Here is a 20,734-nt window from a genome sequence, read left to right on the forward strand (position 1 = left end):
GGACACATGACAGCAGGAGCAAGAAAATTAACATGAGCACAGTTGTTTTCAAACAAGAAGACTGGCTTGTTTTTCTCAAAGTTTTCAAGTTGAATTGGGAGACAGTCAAGCTAAACTCAGATGTTCCCCCACTTTGTATCCTGCTGCAAGACTCCTGTGCCCCTACAAATACTGCTCTTCAGAATTCAAGGAGCCTTTGTAATGTTGCATAATTGTTCAGAGAAGCTACAGGAATTCTGCAGGGTGCCTTGCATTTCCACTTTTGATTTAATTGCCCTTTATTTTTAAGTGTTACCTAGAAAATGTGAAGAGAGTCAGTTTGGTGTAGTGGTTTAAGGCGTCAGGCTAGAAACCAGGAGACTGTGAGTTTTATTCCTGCTTTAGGCAGTAAGCCAGATGGTAACTTTGGGCCAGTCATTCTCTTTTAGCCCTGCAAAGAAGGCAAAGCAAGCCATATCCAAAATATTTGCCAAGACAATCGCAGAGACTTGCCCAGACTGCCAGAAATCAAGACAGAATCAAAGGCATATGTGTGCACACACACACACACAAAGAGGAAATGAGAAGAATGAGCTTTATTAACCATGATTATGTTTACTGGGGTTTTTGGCTGCCATTTGCTGCCCTTACTCATACAGTTGATCCTCAGCAGCCTAATTAATCTTCAATAATAGCACTCTGCCAAGAAGTAAAACAATATGATGATCCACACAAAATCCTTTCCTTTTCCTATAAGGCATATCATTTATATTTGTTACCTAAGGCACCATCTGCTTGAGCAGAGTGATTTCAGACTAAGCACCCACAGTTTATGTAGTTAGTTGCTTACTGTTTAAAATGAATTATTTGGCTTTCTAGTGCCAAGCCCATAGGTTGGCTGAAAGATCAATACATACTGAACTTATATATTGGGATTGCTTCATCCTTGGATGAATGATTTCAACACCCTTTTGATCCATTTATTTAATCAATATCACTCCCCTTTTAGAAACCGACTTGATTTTAATAGAAAGCGAAAGATCAAGAACATAAAACAAAACAATTTATTTTTACTTGTGGAACCCTATTGCTTTCATGTACATCTTGAAATAATTGAAGTATAATTTTCTGATCCCTGCAAGCTACAATATACATGTTCATCTTAACTGTTGCTGTCCTTCCTCTCTGTTCTTTACTAAATTTAAACTTCCCCACCAGAGAATGGCTGATCACAATGGACAAGGGTTGCAATTCTGATTTAAAGTGTATGTTCAAATGTTTTGGTACTGAGGGCAATGGCATGGAAAGGAAGCTTTGTATGCACTAGGCACTGTATACATGGAAAAATGTCAGTGTGGTAGGATTTACAAGTATAATCTAGATTTATAAAATGAGTGTTAAACTATAATTACATAATGTAAAAGTAGCATAATTGAAGCTGCTAGGTATTGTATTCCTTAATGCTGCTTACTTATCTAGTCCAGCTTAAGAGTTGTTGACTTAACAGTTATGCAAGTTTGTAATATCAAAAGGAAATGGAAAATGAATGGCTAGTAAAAAATACCTGATTGAATTACAGATAATCTTTGACTTATGATTACAGTTGGGACCAGGATCTTGGATGTTGTGCAAAGCAGTCATTAAGAGAAACACACACAACTGTTTCTCTCAACAACTGTGATTCTGGGACTTCTGGTTGTGGTCTTTAACCCTTCTCATGGGTTAAGTGGATGAAGTTCCAGGGAAGGAATGTGGGGTATCTCAGGTGGGGGGAGACCCCGGAGGTTCTACTCAGGAGCTGAAAACCTCACTACCAAAATCCAAGCAGCATTTTCAGCACCTGAATAAAGAGACACTTGTGTGTGGTTTAGGCTGGATCTTCCAGGTCCTCCCCCACCCAGCTGACACATTCCACACCTATGCTGCCTCTCCACTTTCTGCTTGGATTTTGGCTCCCTCTTCTCTCTGGCAGTTCTCTAGCAGTTCGAAAGCACATAAAAATGCAAGTAGAAAAATAGGGACCACTTCGGTGGGAAGGTAACAGCGTTCCGTGCGCCTTTGGCGTCTAGTCATGCCGGCCACATGACCACGGAGACGTCCTCGGACAAGCGCTGGCTCTTCGGCTTTGAAACGGAGATGAGCACCGGCCCCTAGAGTCGGAAACGACTAGCACGCATGTGCGGAGGAACCTTTACCTTTACTTTTCTCTCTGGGAGTTGCCTAAAACAGCTGCCTGCTAAAGGATTTCAGTTCCCTTCTATGCACAGAAGGGAACTCCTTTGGTTGGGTGTAGGAATGGAGCTAAAATCTTTAGAATTTCAACTCTGTTTTTTATACCCTGCTGCAGGAATTCAGCTCCTTCACTGCATGGAAGGGAATTCCTTTGACAGGGTGCAAAAATGGAGCTGAAATTCTGAAGAAACTTTAGGATTTCAGCTCCATTTCTGCACCCAGTCAAATGAGTTCAGTTCCTCTCTGCAGGCAGTCTTTCAGCCAGCCTCCAGAGAAGAGGGGAACTCATCTTGGTGGGGGGCAGCAGCTGGCACCCTTTCCTGCCAGCTTTCCCATTAATTATTTGGGGAAGCCATAAGAGAAGATGGCAAATGCTGATCACATGATCATGAGGTGCTTGGCAACCAGTCATAAGTGCAAATAGGTTTCCAAGGTCCTAGATTGTAATCATGTGACCATCATGTGACTTCTTGCAACAGGCAGCAGTTCTTTATGGGCCATAAAGTACCCTTTTTGAGACTGCAATAATTCTGGACCTTCATTAAACAATACTAGCATGTCTAAGATTATATATATACACACTGGATTAATTAGTCTCCTGAAAAAAGGAAATAGCTTTTTGCTAACCATTGTACTTACTTAATAATAGCCCATTTATATGTATTTTTAAAACCTAAAGAGAAAAGTACTGATTTTACTTCTATACATCACTTGATACGATATATTACGAAAGATAATTATTTTTCTATAGTTTTGCATGTAAAAAACCTTACAAACCTAGATTAATGCATAATCTGCTCATCAATATTTGTTTACAGTCCATGCTTCAGAGTCAGGCAGTGCAAAAATGAGTTAATTTGTAACCAGAGCATTTCTGGAAGCTAAATCAAATAGAAAGAATACTTATGACTCATTGATTCTTGCTAATTCTTGGATTTTTAGAAGATTATTATGTGCTTTTGTATGTGGGCTAGCCAACCTTTTCCAGCCCACCTCTTTCCTGGTGGAACACGTAGTACTTCCGCTTACCATTTTTTGAAGCAACTAGAAAAGATTTTTTCTTACTGTGCAGCTGTCTGAATATTAAAATCCATGGCTACACACACACAGTGAAGAGAAGTCCTGGGTTCAATAGTCATCACACTATTAATAAATGGAGGTAGTCCTTTATTCATGACTGTAATGGAATCTGGAATTTCTGTAATAAGTAATGATGGTCATAACTTGAGGCATGTATGTGACCAGCCCATATATATTATGTTATTATTAATTATCAATACAGTTATATAATGCTAAGTCACCAATAAGTATGGCTGTTTTTTGCTGGAAACTAGCCAAAAATACCAGAAACTAAAGGCATCATATATTGTGGTCACATGACCACAAAATGCTTCAACCAGCTGTAAAGGTGAGCAAGTTGACAAGCATATGTGGTCATATGACCACAGGGTTCTGTGTAGTCATCAGAATTCTGGAAACGAGTCATATATAGCTTTTGGGGGGGTGCATCGTAACTTTGAATGGTCACTAAGCGAACAGTCATAAGTTGAGGACTGCCTGAACTATTAGTGATTTACACCTAAAGTCTGTGATCAAGGGATACCATTCTTATTTTCTTTTGGCAGAAGAGAAGGCACAAGGAATGTTTTTCTTTCATTCAACTCAAAACATTTTTTATTTCTTTTACAAAAGGAAAAAAATAACTTTCACACACAGGACCAGAATATTCCAGGCATAGCATGCAGTATTAGCTTCCATTTGCTTTGGTGAAAATATTATGACATTTTCTTGGTTAGAAGCAACATGTGAATGTGAAATTCTTTGCATAAGAGAGATAAAGGTCTCCCTTCATTTCATTTTCCAGTAATAAATCAATCATGCAAAGGTTTGGAGTAGGCTAAGAAAAAAATTCTCTGTCATTCATTAGAGCTGGAAAATTAGGCTGAACTGAGACTTTGGGGTAGGGGATATGTCAAAGGGATATAGAATGGTGCCCTAGGGCCTAGAGCTTTTGTCTTTCTTTCTGCTAACTCCGGCTCTATTGCCATGGAAATGGTGAGAGGGCAGTAAGGCCATTCTTGTTAGAAGGCTACAATGTGGGCTGAGGAACAGTATGTCCCAGTGATTTGCCTCCCTCATGTTGTGTTTCATATGTGGAAGTTATGTGTGTGGATGCGTGAGTACACAAATTACAGATAGCCCTCAACTTACGACCACAATTGAGCCCAAAATTTAAGTGAGAAATTTGTTGAGTTTTGCCCCATTTTATGATCTTTCCTGCCACATTTGTTAAGTGAATCATAGCACCGTTGTTAAGTAACTCTCACTTTCCCTTTGACTATACTTGTCAGAATGTCACAAAAGGTGATCACATGATTCCAGGACACTGCAACCGTCATAAATATGAGTCAGTTGCTAAGCATCTATATTTTGATCATGTAACCATGTGGATGCTGCTATGGTCATAAGTGTGAAAAATGGTCAAAAGTCACTTTTTCAGTGCTATTGTAACTTCCAATGGTCACTAAATGAACTATTGTAAATAGAGGACTACCTGTAGTTCCTTTAAAAGATTTTAATCTCCAGGCTACTTTCCAAATAGATTATTTATGGGTTTACTGTGGCGATTTGTGAATTGAGACAATGGTGGGGGGAGGGGAAGAATTCTGAAGAGGATTTTATTAAATTAAGGTTTATTCTGTGCACAGGTACATATAAACATTTAAAGCAAAAGGCATCCCTTCAGCCCAGAAAACAAGAAAATAGCTGCTTTGGTAGTTAAAGAGAATATTTCTATGTTTATAAAATTATTAGATGCTTGATGTATCATCAAACTAATATAAGTCCTTTACAAGTATGCAAAAAATCAAGAATGTCTGCATGTGGACTCACGTTGTAATTAATAATTATTTGAAGCTTTTACCTCATGTATTGATTTATTCAGAATGGAAAAAAGAAACCTGTATTAAAACTCATATGTAAATTTGGGAAGGCAGTGCAGTTTGAAATCCTGTACTGTATTCAAGTGTAAAAGGTGTGGGTTTTGCTGTGTTCCTGGGTCTGCATTTGTGTTGGCTTACATCTTCCCTTCCCCTCTGTTCTGCTTTACTAACCTCATTCTTTCATGTGTATTTTACATTTTGCCATGTAGGTTTCTCACAGCTTTGCAGCCCTAGGCGGGCATTCTCTGAACAAGGTCCGCTCCGCCTGATCAGGAGCGCCTCTTTCTTTGCAGGTTTGCTATGTGCTGTGTGGATAGTCTAGTTGGTTTGACAAAACTGAGTGGATCTGTAGTTTGGCCTTGGAAATAAGACCCTTGGTCACAGAAGAGAGGACAAGCTCTCCGCCACCCCTTCCAAAAGTGAAACCACTGTCTTTAATTCACGTCAAACTGAGGCAATCATTTGGATTTGGAAATCCCTAACAATATAGGGATTATTCGTTAGCTTCTGCAAGACTGAATTAATCTTAATGATAAAAACATGTTATTTCACCATTTGCCTAAACCTGAACTAAGCTTCTCCTGTTTGGCTTTCCATTATCCAAGTTTTATTTCCATGGCTGATTTAGATTTTTTCTTTTCGTGGATCTGCAAATCTATGATTTCCGAAATAATTATGATCAAGAAACTTTTGATTTGGCAAATTGGAGTTCTGGCTTCTGCTTAGAATTTCACCTCTGTTTAATAGGAATTGGCTGCAAATGCACATAGTGTCATGCTTAGTTGAAGAAGCAATAGAAATGCAAATCCAGATCTGATGCGTCATAGAGCACCCATCATATAGTGCTTGTCATACTCTTCTTTTTATTTTAGCACTGCTTATAGCTTGGTACCAAGTGCTTTTGCTCCATGGCTAACCTTCCTTTTTTTTTAAATAATATTTCATTTCTCTTGAAATGAAGAGGTCGACTGCAAATACTGCCTGAACCTTTGTAGATGCTACTGTGTATGACTAGATCTGCTTTGCAGCCTTCCTTGGTGAAGGGTATGCCTTGCTGTTATTTTCAAAGTTCTAAATGAAGTCACCAATGAGCATGATTATTTGGTAAATTAAATGGAGCATGAGATGGTGATAAGGTTTTATGAATTTGGATTAATGGGTGGTCGTCTCTACACAGTTCACAGCAACCCTATGGACATGCCTGGCAGAGAGCTGAATGAAGACAGAGACAGTGGAATTGCAAGATCTGGTAATGTTGTTTATTAGTAATGTAAGGGCCAGGATTTTCTTTATTGTACATTTATTTTGCCATTGTATATCTTTTTGGTTATATTACCAAGGCTTAATGTGGGTTTTTTTTCTGTTGTAATACTGAACCTAGCCAATTCTTCTTTCATTAATGATAAGCAAACTATGGCTTAGCATAATATTCCTTGCTAGTTCAATAGAAGCATAAAATGTATTAGGCATTCTTAAGAATAACTTGCCAAATAGTTTGCTGGATGTTGCAGCTTGAAAAGACTCAATCTTGTTTTAACGGAAATAAATATTCTATTAAAAAGATATCACTGTGGGGTTAGATAATTTCAAGAAATGTGTTTGACAGTGGAGGCAGCTGCTAAAAACAACATTTCTTCCAGTGCATCCTGTACATATCAGTGTATAGACAGGATGCAAAAAAAAAGATAATATGGATGGGAGTCTATATCGGATATCTGGGTTACTTTATAGTCTCTTTTATAGAAGAAGAAGAAACCTATAGAAAACGAAGAAAAATATAACTACTACAGAAAGGAGAAAGCCTTTTAAGCAATAACTGTTACATATATTCAGATTTTGCTTCTCACATTCACAAAATAAACCTATGCTTCATGAATGAAATGTTTTTTTAAATGCAATTTCCTTTTTTTGTGATCGTTGCAGCATCTCTTAGCAGCCTGCTTATCACTCCTTTTCCATCTCCGGGTTCTTCACTGAACAGAAGCTGTGCCAGCAGTTACCAACGGCGCTGGCGTCGCAGTCAGACAACAAGCTTGGAGAATGGAGTCTTTCCTAGATGGTGAGCAGATTGCGGAAATCCTGTTTGAATTTCCACGTTGATGTGTCTAGGTGTAATTCGCTGAGTGCCTGGAATCCAACATCTTGGTGCATCTTTCAATGCACCTGCAAGAGAGTAAATGTTTTAGGATAATGGTGCGAGCATAGAACATAGCTTGATGTTCATTTTATGTTGTGGGTTTCCCTTGTGCATTAGAGTTATGTACCTAAACATTTGAAACACAATTACCCCAGTTGTTTTGCTCTATATTTTGCTCCATATTATTTTAATTCAGTGGAGTTTATGTCTCCCACTCCCAAATTATTTTATTTCAAAAGTATGAAAGGGGCAAAGAGACAAAAAGCACAGGTAGGAAATGGAGGAGACTGGCAAAGATACCTATGAGAAAGCTGGCACCGTGAGATGGCTTCCAAATATTGGGAAATTATCATTCTACTAAATTTATTACTGGGTCAGCTCCACCTCCATTATTGTGACCAGTTCCAAGGACTAAAAGAAGGAATTGGAGAAAATGGAACTGTTTCTTAAAAGAATAACAAAGTCAATGAAAATTTAAGTCCCGTGAAGAAAAATGGAAAGAACTGGGAATGTTTAGCTTTGAAAGGATGAAAAAAATGTGATGGAATATTTCAAATTCCTGAAATGATGTAAGAGAGAATGCAGCTATGGTAGTGGTACAGATTCTATTTGGAATAACACATTTAAAATGACAACATATTTCAGCTGAATGTTGTGGAAAATTTACCTGCAAGAGCTGTTTTCAGGATATGTTTAGAGGTTGGACTGTTGTGATTACTTGAATTGGATTTCTATACACAGCAGAGGGTTGCGACTGGTGACTTAAATAGTTCTCCACAATCCTACGATATTTAGAACTCCGGGCATTAATAGCAGATGCCCCAAACAACCTCTCTAAATATCAGCTTGCTGGATTTTGATGATGAGACTAAGGTCTAGTATTAACTTCAGATTATTATCATTTTTAAATAAATGTGGTGGTTATTTTACTGTATCAAAGTTCTACTTGCAGTATAGTTGGAAACATTTCAAATGATTTACAGTTCTATGTTTTTGGTTCTTATAAAGGTCAGTGGAAGAAAGCTTTAACTTGTCAGATGACAACTCCAGCCCAAACCCAGGAATTGTCAGGAAAAAGAAGATAGCAATTGGGGTGATATTCTCACTTTCAAAGGACGAAGAAGAAAATAGCAAATTTAATGAGTTCTTTTTCTCACATTTCCCTCTTTTTGAGAGCCATATGAATAAGCTGAAGAGTGCAATAGAACAGGTAAATACTATCATCACCTATACATACTTTTAATTTATTTGCTAATTCTATTTTACAATACGGCATTTCCAGTTTAATTTGCAAGGTTGAGGCTCGTCAGAATTCATTTAGAGGCATTAGACCAGTGCATCTCAACCTTCACCACATTATAAAGTGTGGATTTAAACATACTGGCTGGATGAATTCTGGGACTTCGAGGTCCACATATCTTGTAAGTCTTTTGAGAAAAACTGCATTAGATCAAACTGGCGATGCACATGCAGACTCCATAATGCTAACATCAAGAAGTGGTCTTATTTCAGGATAATGCATAAAGGTCTTGAGATCACCCTTAAGTAGTCAAGAAGGAAAGGCTGTGCTGACCTGATTTATTTACTTTTGAGTTACATGGTTTATAATAACTATGACTACGGATGTCCGAGTTAAATTCCTCTGCTCAATTATCTTGCCAAGGCTGGGCTTCCCTTTGAAAGCTATTTACATCCAAAAAACAGGCATATTAATTATAGTCATTGCCATTGAAAAAGACAGGTGTCTTTGGGTGCATTAGCATATTCTCCGCACCCTGATGTGAAGGTGCCTCTGCAACCCTTCCATGAACCTGTGTCCACATGTCCTCCTCTATATCTAGGGGCCAACCAGTGGCTGACTCAGGCCAAAGACAGATCTAGGTTTTCTGGCACTCAAATGGTGGGCACTCCATGCAGACAGTGTGGGGTGCATTGATGTGAGTGGAAGAGCTACCTTGCCACACCATATTCTGCATCAGTGATCTGGTGTCTTTTGTGGACTTTTTCACTGTGATCCTGGACTGCCTCCCTTGCCTCTAGTCCCTGACCACTATGATCCCACTGCCCATTCTTGTTTGACCTGTGTGGGGAGGCTGTTCCTCAGAGCCACTCCCACCTCTTTTTAAAATGATAGGGCACATCATCAGCAGCCCATCTGAAATAATCACAAGAAGCCTTTGAAGAGCAGTCAGTATGCCAGTTGGCAATATCCTTGACCGAGGCAGATGACATCAGTCTTGGTTCAGAAACCAACTGCAGTCTTGCTTTGGTATCCACTACAGATACACAGTCAGCAGCACTGGGTACACTGATTATGAGTGCACAGCACCTGGTAGACAAAGGTTGCCAAATTCAAATTTAGGGTGGGTTGGATTCCAGCTAGCTCTAACATGGAACAAGAGCATGGCTGTTGGAATCGGCCTTAGTGAGTTGAAGGAAGGGTCCTGCCATTCTCTCTCCTCTGCATAAATGAAAATTACCGTATATACTTGAGTATAAGCCGAATTTTTCAGCCCACTTTTTGGGCTGAAAAATTCCACTTCGGCTTATACTCCAGTCAACAAAAAAACGTACCGAGGACTTGTGTGCGGCCGAGGCTTTGGTGCTTCCGGGATCGCGCGCACCTCTCCCAAGCCACCGCCATCCGGAGACCTGCCGAAGTTTGGGGAGGTTTGGGGAGGTGCGCGCGCACCTCCCCAAACCTCCCCAAACGTCGGCAGGTCTCCGGACCTCCGCGCCTTGCCTGCCTGCTTCTTTCCGCAGCGGAAAGAAGCAGGCAGGCAGGGCGCGGAGGAACGGAGACCTGCCGACGTTTGGGGAGGTTTGGGCGCCTCCCCAAACCTCCCCAAACATCGGCAGGTCTCCGTTCCTCCTGCCGACGTTTGGGGAGGTTTGGGCGCCTCCCCAAACCTCCCCAAACGTCGGCAGGTCTCCGTTCCTCCGCGCAGACCTGCCGACGTTTGGGGAGGTTTGGGCGCCTCCCCAAACCTCCCCAAACGTCGGCAGGTCTCCGTTCCTCCTGCCGACGTTTAGGGAGGTTTGGGCGCCTCCCCAAACCTCCCCAAACGTCGGCAGGTCTCCGTTCCTCCTGCCGACGTTTGGGGAGGTTTGGGCGCCTCCCCAAACCTCCCCAAACGTCAGCAGGTCTGCGCGGAGGAACGGAGTATTCATCCGTCCATCCGTCCATCCATCCACCCTGTATCAAGGAAAAACTAGTCTCAAACTGAAGGTAGAATCTGAAAAAGGTATTCCAATCCACTTTTAGCATTGAAATACTCTGTGGAATCAAAAACAATTAACAACCTTACAAGAGTGTAAAAATTTTGAAAGTTTATACATTTCAAGAAGTGGGCTGACTCACAATGCAAGATTTATCAGTGATAAGGGTCAACTCTGGGACCTGATCCCCTTCACTCCATAGGGAATAAAGGGCCCTCAGCATCCCCTCTCAATGATTGCAAGGACTGAGAGCAAAAAATCAGAAGTCTTGTGAAAAAATTTTACGACCTTGTAGTTCCTTAATTTGTGGTAGAGTCAGGGTGACTGGGTGGAACTGAATGTTTACTTCTGGATGCCCTTCCTGACTCCGTTCCTCCGCGCAGACCTGCCGACGTTTGGGGAGGTTTGGGGAGGCACCCAAACCTCCCCAAACGTCGGCAGGAGGAACGGAGACCTGCCGACGTTTGGGGAGGTTTGGGGAGGCGCCCAAACCTCCCCAAACGTCGGCAGGAGGAACGGAGACCTGCCGACGTTTGGGGAGGTTTGGGGAGGCGCCCAAACCTCCCCAAACGTCGGCAGGTCTGTGCGGAGGAACGGAGACCTGCCGACGTTTGGGGAGGTTTGGGGAGGCGCCCAAACCTCCCCAAACGTCGGCAGGAGGAACGGAGACCTGCCGACGTTTGGGGAGGTTTGGGGAGGCGCCCAAACCTCCCCAAACGTCGGCAGGTCTCCGTTCCTCCGCGCCCTGCCTGCCTGCTTCTTTCCGCTGCGGAAAGAAGCAGGCAGGCAGGGCGCGGAGGTCCGGAGACCTGCCGACGTTTGGGGAGGTTTGGGGAGGTGCGCGCGCACCTCCCCAAACCTCCCCAAACTTCGGCAGGTCTCCGGACGGCGGCGGCTTGGGAGAGGTGCGCGCGATCCTGGAAGCACCAAAGCCTCGGCCGCGCGCAAGTCCTCGGTAAGCTCCGGGCGGTCACTTGCTTCGCGTCTCCTGAGGGAAGGGGGGGCCACTGGAGCGGGCGTGTTTCCTCGCCTGCTGGGCGCCGCGATTTGCCCGGGGAACGCGCGGGCCCCGAATGGCAGCGTGGAGCGAGGAAGCGGACAGCCAGGGCTTCCCCGAGAGCCGCGGCCACACAGGGTATTCCTGTGTATTCAGGCTTGCAAAATGGCGGATCGAGCCTCTGCTGGCGGCAGAGGCTTGCAGAACGGCGGATCGGCTTATACTCGAGTCAATAAATTTTTCCAGTTTTGGGGGGTGAAATTGGGGGTCTCGGCTTATACTCGAGTCGGCTTATACTCAAGTATATACGGTATACAAAATCCACAGCTGTGGGAACTGACTTCTGCTTGCAAAATAAGATTTCCTCTTCCTTGAACCCATGACCTCCTCTTATATCTTCTACATAGAAATCCTTCAGGGCTTTAGGGCGAATTCTAAGGCTGTAAAACAGACAATAGATAGATAGATGACTAGGTCTATTAAGCTTCTGCACCCTATTTTAGTGGCAGAAAGTGCCCTGTGTTGCAGTCCTACATGAATACAGTCCATTGTGCACATTCCTGTTTGCACAAAGCAACAGAGAGCTTAAATCAGATATGGAAATATCTATGTGATAGTGGGGAGCACATGATGGAACACCATGTGAATTCTGAATTGGGTCCTAGTCGCTTGCTTCAAAGAGATAAAGAGGTGAGAACAATGGATCCGATTACTTCAGGATTATAACTCACATTAACCTGCATTCTGCCCTTTGTTCAGAGAACAAATCCTACCTCTCTTACAATGAATTATATTTACTATTGGGTGTAGGTAATTAGATGAAGGATTCGCTCGAATGTGGACTCTGCTCTTGCAGTGTGGGAAAACGTAGGCCTTTTTATAGCGTCTTGCAAGCAAGAGTATAGAAAAAAGGGACAGGGTAAATACTTGTTCTTCACATATCTCTATCTTGATATGACACTTATCAAGGGACAATATTTATTGCATTAAAAAAAGTCCACACACAGACATAACAAAAAAAGAAACCCATTCTCTGTTTGCCTGTTCAAGTCCACTTTAGATAAAACATAGCATATGACTTGGAATTTTGTCTGATATTAGTTTAAACAATTTTTTCAAGGCTATGAAAACAAGCCGTCGGTCAGCTGATGCCAGCCAACGTAGTTTGGCATATAACAGGATTGTGGATGCCTTAAATGAATTCAGGTGAGTTTGTTTACCGTTTTAAAGTTCTAACAAGTGTTTAAATGCTTCTGGTAACAAATGTATAATGCGGGAAATAAACACTCAATTCACATTATTCTTTGATGAAGAGCAGTAATTAAACCATTGTCAGCTTTTGTTTAGAACAGAGGTGGTTAACTTACATCCTTTGTATGTTCTGAATCCAGATGTTCTGGCTGGGAAGACTAGTGGGCTTCTGGTTGTCTATTTTTAGACCTAAAGGAAATTTTAATTTAGAGAACTTCAGGCTTTCAGTCCTCTTACTGTTCTAGGACAAATACCTATAATCAGGGTAGTCTATAGTGAATCTGTAATGCATGAGAACCCTGGGAACAAAGGTTTCTGCAAAAGAGAAAGAGGGGGCAAATGATGAAAGCAGAAGTGCACCCAGTCTCCCATCACTCTTCCACAAGTGTAGAGCCATGGCATGCACTTAGGAAATGGGAGTTTACAGTACAACATTGCTTTCATCATCATGACAAAAGGTGTGGATCCTGCAGACACCCCTATCCTAGAAGATTGCAGTGCAACAAGAAGCACCAAGAACTTTCCTAGAGAATGGGAGAAACACCTTCACGTGTAGGAATGCCTTTTATGTGATCAGTTGCAGTGATTCAGTTTCAGTATTTAGTTGTCATGTGTAAGCAAATCTGTTGCCTTTTCTTAAAGATATTTAAATGAATCCAACTTTCCTAAGAAGGAATAATGCAAATAGAATGATTGCTTTTATAGCAGTTAATAAGCTATACAGCACAGATCAACTACCTCAGAAGTATATTTTGTGTGCAAAGCCTTTAACCTGTCATCTACTGTCTAGCTGCCTTTAATTTGCATAGTTTGCAAAGTTGGCTTTCATGGTTGAGTAAAGGAATAATTTATGGATTTAAAATGTATTCCTGTAATAAATTTGAGTCAGCCATTCTGGTGCGGGTGGGGGTGTTTGTTTGAAAAGCATGAGATACAATGGATTTTGGATTCTTATTTTTATTTAATTTCTTGTTGATTCTTCCTTTTATTTGCTTCCTCTTAAAATCTGAACCTTGAAACATATGTCCTGTTTCAAGAAATCAGATGATCTGTGGTGTCTTCCTCTAAGGCTTGGAACAGACTTGGCGCTTTGAGGATGGTTTCCATCAGCTTCTAGGTAGTGAAAAGCAGAAGAGGGCCTAATGGGGCCATTATTTAGGAATAGAGCAGAAAGTATGTGCAGTCCCAGCTTCTGTTTTTGTCATATCCCATTCAAAGGATTTTAGATTTTAGTTTGCTTGAGAGATTGGAGAGCTACTATTAGAGCTGAACAGACTTCGATGGGTCAACACAATCCAATCATAGATAGGTGTGCACAGCACAATGACAAAGCGTTTCACAAGGCCATCATGTTTGCTACAGTCTTTATTCAGTGGAATTGCAACATAACAGAAAATACTTTATTTTAGTGCAGCGCTTGAATTCCTTTGGCCACTCCTTTTGAAGCCAGAATTGTCGCTTGATGCCTTTGATCTGAGCCATGTTTGCAGGTATAGCCATGACTTTTAAAAGAGACTTTTCCCCTGGAAGGTGGACAACCCATTCTCAATCCATTATCACCTTGAATGTAGAGCTAGGACTAGGGTTGTGTGGAAACAATCAATCTGTCACTGGAGATTGTCAGTGTATTAATTTTTAATGTCACATAATTCCTTCCACATAGGAAGGCTAAACAATGCCAGTCTGGTTTACTGCTACATCCCTGTGTTCCCATGTTCTCTTTGGCTTCTGAAGGCTTCTGCTAATTAACTTTCAGCCTAGCTCAGGGGTAGGCAACCTTGGCTCTTTTATGACTCATGGACTTCAACTCCCAGAATTCCTGAGCCAGGGTGGCTCAGGAATTCTGGGAGTTGAAGTCCATGAGTCATAAAAGAACCGAGGTTGCCTACCCCTGGCCTAGGTAATGCTACAGAGGAAATTTTGAAGACCAGTTTTCTCTAGAAAACTGGGCTGGCAGGATCCCACTGCCAAGAATTTCCTTTTAGTTCTGCCTGCTGACATCTGAGATGCTTTTTTCTTTATTCCTGAAGCCAAAGTACCACAGTGTCTTGACATTGTGTAGAAGCTATTGTAATGGTAGTTTTAGTGTGCTCCCCACGTTCTGTTTTTGGTTTTTTCTTCTTCACTGCAAAAGTAGATGCAACAAGGAAACTGTTAGGATTTGGCAGAGAAACACGTGCTAATGGCTGAATGTTTCTGCTTCAGTGGGAACATTACTTCCCCTTGTACTGTACTGTCTTCCTAGCCTCCTCTTTATCCTCCAGTATGAAATTGTTGCTGATGACTACAAGGAAAGGATGACGGCTTTAGAGCATTGTTGTTATTACCAGTGTTTGTGAAGTTAAAGGGGTCTGGCATTCTTCCCCCCAAAAGGCTGCTTAACATGAATAAAACTGCGAGTATCTGTAAGCTGCAGCATATTGTATCCTGGAATGGAATTCAGGAGGTTTTGAAAAAGAGGATATATTTTCTTGTACCGTATTGCATTTTTTAAATATTAATAGTTAATATTAATAGTTAATAGTTAAAATAGTTCAAAGTTAATAGTTCTGCTGCCCTGTAGACATATACAAGACAAGCAGCACTCCAGTGCCATGGGATTTCTCTGCAGTTCTGATTTGGCTTAGAATTGCTAACTCCTCCTTTCTTTATCTCTAGAAGGAGCAGTTCTCATTTGATCTTGGATTGGGCTTGCCTTGGATTGTGTTTAGGAACTGATTTTTGCAATTGCTCACTCCCTTTATCTTCTTGGAGAATGTTAAATAAAAAGGGGTAACTTGCTACTAAAGTGAAAGAGCAACCGAAGCGAAAACATGGCAAAAAGATAAAAATCAGTCCTCTTTATTGTATATAATTGAGACATTTGTTGACTAAATCTTTAAACACATGTCATGTTGATTATGTAATGGGGTGGGGGGGGGATAAGAAGTGCTTGGTCAGTAATGTGCCCAGTTTCTGAAGTACAGTAAATATTCTACAGCAGCACAGCTGGGTGCATAGAAACCAAAATATTATAGAGATGAAACTACCTCTGAGTTATTTTACTGTTTAACTTATCATGTTAATGTGTAGAAGAGCTACTGTTGTCAGAGTGTTTGATAATCTATTCTAGTGGGAATTTTGGAGTTCTGCAAACTGCACAGATTATCAAGTATTTATATTAGCAGTAGAGCAGCTAATTCACTTTCCAATCTTTTTTTCTTAAAGAGTCAGCATGACCAAGGCATACAATGTTTTATTTGTTTCTTTTTAAAAAAAAAACCCTATCAAGCTTGTATCAGAACTTAAACTAGTATTTTTCTGTTTTCACATGATGGGGAACTAACAGATATTTTCATCAAATGCAAAGTGGAGTGCTGTGAAAAAGACGAAAGTGGTTGCCAATGACCTGCAGGTTGCCCAACCCTTTATTAGCAAATGAAGCAGCAGATAATGGTGCCCATTCCTGTACCTGTATAGATGTTCTTATACAATGCAAGAATGGTTCAAGATAGTATTGCTGGTTGCTTCCATTTTTGCACTTTTCTTTAGACAAACACATATGCATAGAAGGCAGTTCATCTTTTGTGGGGACCTGTTCTTTGTGGAAGCATAGGTTTTTCATAAATTCTGCGAGGGAGTGTCTTATAATCTTATTTTCACCTACCACAAGTTACAGAATAGCTTGAAAAATGTAAAAATAAGAACTAGAATGCCAAGAGTTCTAATATAAGGAATCCTGTTTTTACTGCGGTCATAACTTTGCGTCGTTCTTACCTTTCCATTCGTCACTGATTATGTATATATATATATATATAGACTACAAATTTTTGTCTTGTTTATTTGACTATGCTGGCAGAGGAGAAGGAGTTTGTCAGCTGGTGTGAGTCTGTTTTGCTTTCAAAAGAAACTAGTTTTTAAAGGAAACCAGCCTTATATAAAGACAAGCTTTATTTTTAGCATATGAATGTTTCTATCGGGTTTGAGGCAAATTGGTGGGTGGGTATGATTCATTGGAGTTGCTGACAAAAATCTGAAAAACGTTGGTTTGCACCAAAGTGTTTCAAGTACTAAAGAAACAGGAAAGGAGCTTTTGTCATCAAAACATAACAGGGAGTAAAGGAGTTTCAGAACTTAAATCAGTCACTGAGAGGGCCATAAAAGATGAGTTCATCTAGGCTTTAAGCAACCAGCACTCAAGAGGCTATGCAACAATTTTGCTGGCATGTGCATTCAGTAACTATTACATTTTTAAATAATAACCATATGGGGAGAGGAAAAAGGAAGAAACATTGCAAATGGGAAACATCTTGTGAGCTTTGAAAGCCAGAGTGCACAATGTTTTAAAACACACCCTACCACTGTCTTGAGAATCTTTACATTAAAAAACAAAACCTCTTCCTTAATTAACAACCTTCCTGTGCACACTTCGACATTATGAAATTAATTATTCCTTTCCAGAATAAATGTACGTCATTTCTCAGCTTTTGGGCTAAGATCAGAACAAGTGGGGGAAAAATAAGCAAATCAGGTTATTAACAGCACTTTGGCTTTTCCAAGTTCAAAATGATTGGCCTTCATTAAATAGGCACCTTTCACTCCTGTATCATCTGTAGGGAAGTCTGTGAAGTTGGTTGACCTTCATCACAGAAAACTTAAGGGGGTATTCTAAAAGGGATATAAGTAGTGTTCTTTCCTCCAATTCCTACCTTGCCTAAGTACCTAATTTAGGCCTGCTTTCCTTTTTTATAAATTATTGCCTAAAATAGCCTTCCCCAACTTTGTATAATTGTGTTATGATTGCAAGCTGCAGACTTTTCAACTAATTAGATACTAAGTTGGAGATAAGTAAATTAGTATGCTAAGAATTGCATGATACTAATCTCTTTTTAGGGACGCGGTGGCTCAGTGGGTTAGGACGCTGAGCTTGTCGATCAGAAGGTCGGCAGTTTGGCAGTTTGAATCCCGAGTGCCGCATAGCAGAGTGAGCGCCTGTTACTCGTCCCAGCTTCTGCCAACCTAGCAGTTCGAAAGCACGTAAAAATGCAAGTAGAAAAATAGGGACCACTAAGGTGGGAAGGTAACAGCGTTCCGTGCGCCTTTGGCGTCTAGTCATGCCGGCCACATGACCACGCAGACGTCCTCGGACAAGCGCTGGCTCTTCGGCTTTGAAACGGAGATGAGCACCGGCCACTAGAGTTGTAAACGACTGGCACGCATGTGCGGGGGAACCTTTACCTTTTTACCTTTAATCTCTTTTTATTCAGTTTGAATGTGGTCAAGTTTGAAGTAATGTTCCCCAATCTTGTCCCTTTCTTGCTAGACAGATTTAACTGTTGCTATCCAAGTCCCTAAATATCCTTGACCACGATATCTGGGATGATGGAAATTATCTCCAGAAGAGTCTGAGTTGGGATGCTGAGTTAAGGCCAGTTAAGGCCATAATTTTTGAAAAGTCCAGGGTAGAAATGCAAAAGCCCTGCTACAAACCCATTCCCATTTCCTTCATAATGCGGAGATTTTGTCCTATCAACTGTGGGAAAGGTCGGGAGTATCAGAGCTTTTAAGCAGAGCACAGCCATAAGCTCTGAACTTTATCTTCTGAGAGGATTTTCTCTACAAAAATCAGCTTGACTGGATTGTGAACATCCATATTATACCGCTGTCTACATGGTATGATTATATAATGAGCAGTGTGAAAAGCATGTGGCCTTGTTTCCAAAGGTCGTTACATGAATGGATGCCTCCACCCTACCCTTTTAATTATACATGAATTATAATTATCATAATAGTGTGTGGGGAGGCAGGAATGGTTTCTTTCTGGTCTAAAACTATATAGTCCTGAGGAACCAAAAGAAGTAACTCCAAGGGCCTTGACTTTGCTTTCCACTAATCAACACCTGGAAAAGTGACTAAGCTGCCCTACAAGTCACCACCATTAACTATAGGTAGGCTTAGACTTGTACATACATGTGTGCTTCTACAATTCGCCTTTGTCCCTTCATCCCAGTTCCTCTTCTTGGGTGTGCATAGCTTCCTTTTTCCAGCGGTGACCGTGTCCCCACCACACCCACTCTCTTTTCTGAGTAGTGGCCACGCTGCCTTGATTGGACCTTCCTCAGAAAAAGGGCAAAGAGATCTCCCAGAGACTGTTAAGATGCAAATGTAAAGAAAAAATGGAAACAGTCTGTGACGTGCTTTAGGCCTTACATAATCTCTGGCTGTGCGCTGTGATGCTGTTGGAGGAGGAGGAGGAAGGAATCGATGCCTGCCACTCGCCTATCCTGAGAGAGCCAGGGAGAAATGCAAGGCAGACTGTCCACTCGCCCTTGGCCAGTTAATCCTCTGCCTAGTGTTTTGTGCAAATTGCTTCTATATCTGGCACGGAGGGTTCCCTTCGCTGCAGTCACATGCCTGCTGGCGAGCGGCCAGTGGAATCTGATCTCTCTGAGGAAACACTATCAGTTGCAGATGCAGCCACAGTTACCAGAATAGTAAATAAAGAGTCACAAGACTGGAGCTAGCCTTTCAACGAAAACAAATTGTTTAATATCTCTGGCTTAAAACAGAAACTCTGCTTTCTCCTCCTGTTGCTCTCCCGCCCTAGAAGTACCTATGGACTATTCAGACTGAGGAAGCTTTCTGAAACCTTGCTTTGGGGTTTGAATGTGCTGAAACGGGACCCAGAAGGCTGGTTTGAACTTTGAATCCCACCTCATCTTGGCAGAATGGGCTGATTTTCTGTTTTGCAAGTTACAGCTTCCACTTCAAGCATTTTATTTCATTTTATATTTTTTGGTGGTGGGAATTCTGACAGATGGATGGCAGATCTGGGTTGCAGAGAAGGAAAGCCAAAGGAATGAAAGTCACCCTGAGAGAACTGTAGTTTTCTTCTGATTTATATTTTTAACTGTGAGTCTAGGCCAGTGTTTCCCAACTTGGCCTCATGAGGGTATGTGGACTTCAACTCCCAGAATTCTCCAATTCTGAGGCTTTGGTAATCAAAGAGTAAACAATATTGTGCTTCATAGGAAAAAAATACTACAGAATAACTTTCTATAGGTAATCCTTGACTTATGACCACAAGTGAGCTCAAAATTTCTGTTGCTAAGTGAAACAATTAAGTGAGTTTTGCCCTATTTTATAACCTTTCTTACCACAGTTGTTAAGTTAGTAATATGGCTGTTAAGTGAATCTGGCTTCCCCTTTGACTTTGCTTCTTAGAAAGTTGCAAAAGGTAATCACTTGACCCTGGGACACTGCAACCATCATAAATATGAGTCAGTCACCAAGCGTCTGAATTCTGATCATGTGACCATGTGGATGGTACAATGGTCATGAGTGTGAAACACATTCATAAGTCACTTTTTTTCAGTGCCGTTGTAACTTTGAACAAACTATTATAAATTGAGAACCTTGCCAATTTATCTTGGAGAACACCTTCTAATGATGATGTCTTTATGTCTTCTATCTAAACCTTCATAATCTCCAGGACCTTTTAGAATTGCTAATATTAATTCTCTTTTACACGGGCTTAGTTTGAATCACAATGCTATTGTTAAGATGAAACAATTTACCAGTTTTGCTAGACTTTGTTGTAATCTATTTTTCCTGTGAGAAACCCTCAGTTTCTCATTCAAAGAATTCAAGTTTGGATAGTACAGAGCTCATGGTACCCACACACACTTTTTCAGAAATCATTAAGGATGATGGAAAACTGCATCAGTATTTGGCAAGGGAACTTCAAACAGGTCACTGTGGCAGTTTCTAAACTGCATGTAGTGGTAACAGGAAAATTGAAATACATAAAGCTTGAGAGATTGTGTGATTTTAAAAGTATGGGACAGTAATTATGCTAATTGTATTCCATTCTTGGGATTTTTTTTTCTTGGATTTGTAGATTTTCAAACAATGTCCTCTAGTCTGCAGAATGATTTTCTATCCTTCTATGTACTGGTTTCATTTTACATGAATTTATTAAACAGAAAAGTTGTTTTT

General features: G+C 41.0%; 1 protein-coding gene across 2 annotated transcripts in view; it reads left to right on the forward strand.

Moving 5' to 3' along the window:
- FNIP1 (folliculin interacting protein 1) overlaps positions 1–20,734 on the forward strand; it is a 116,454-nt gene that overhangs the window by 72,740 nt on the left and 22,980 nt on the right. For both annotated transcript variants that reach the window (XM_081319669.1, XM_081319670.1), the window contains 5 exons: positions 5,363–5,446; positions 6,331–6,402; positions 7,077–7,212; positions 8,299–8,500; positions 12,627–12,712. In XM_081319669.1, the coding sequence (XP_081175795.1) occupies positions 5,363–5,446; positions 6,331–6,402; positions 7,077–7,212; positions 8,299–8,500; positions 12,627–12,712 (580 nt within the window). The remainder of the gene's footprint in view (positions 1–5,362; positions 5,447–6,330; positions 6,403–7,076; positions 7,213–8,298; positions 8,501–12,626; positions 12,713–20,734) is intronic.

This window comes from Vipera berus, assembly GCF_964194415.1.
Source record: "Vipera berus genome assembly, chromosome: 2".
Lineage (NCBI taxonomy): Eukaryota > Metazoa > Chordata > Lepidosauria > Squamata > Viperidae > Vipera > Vipera berus.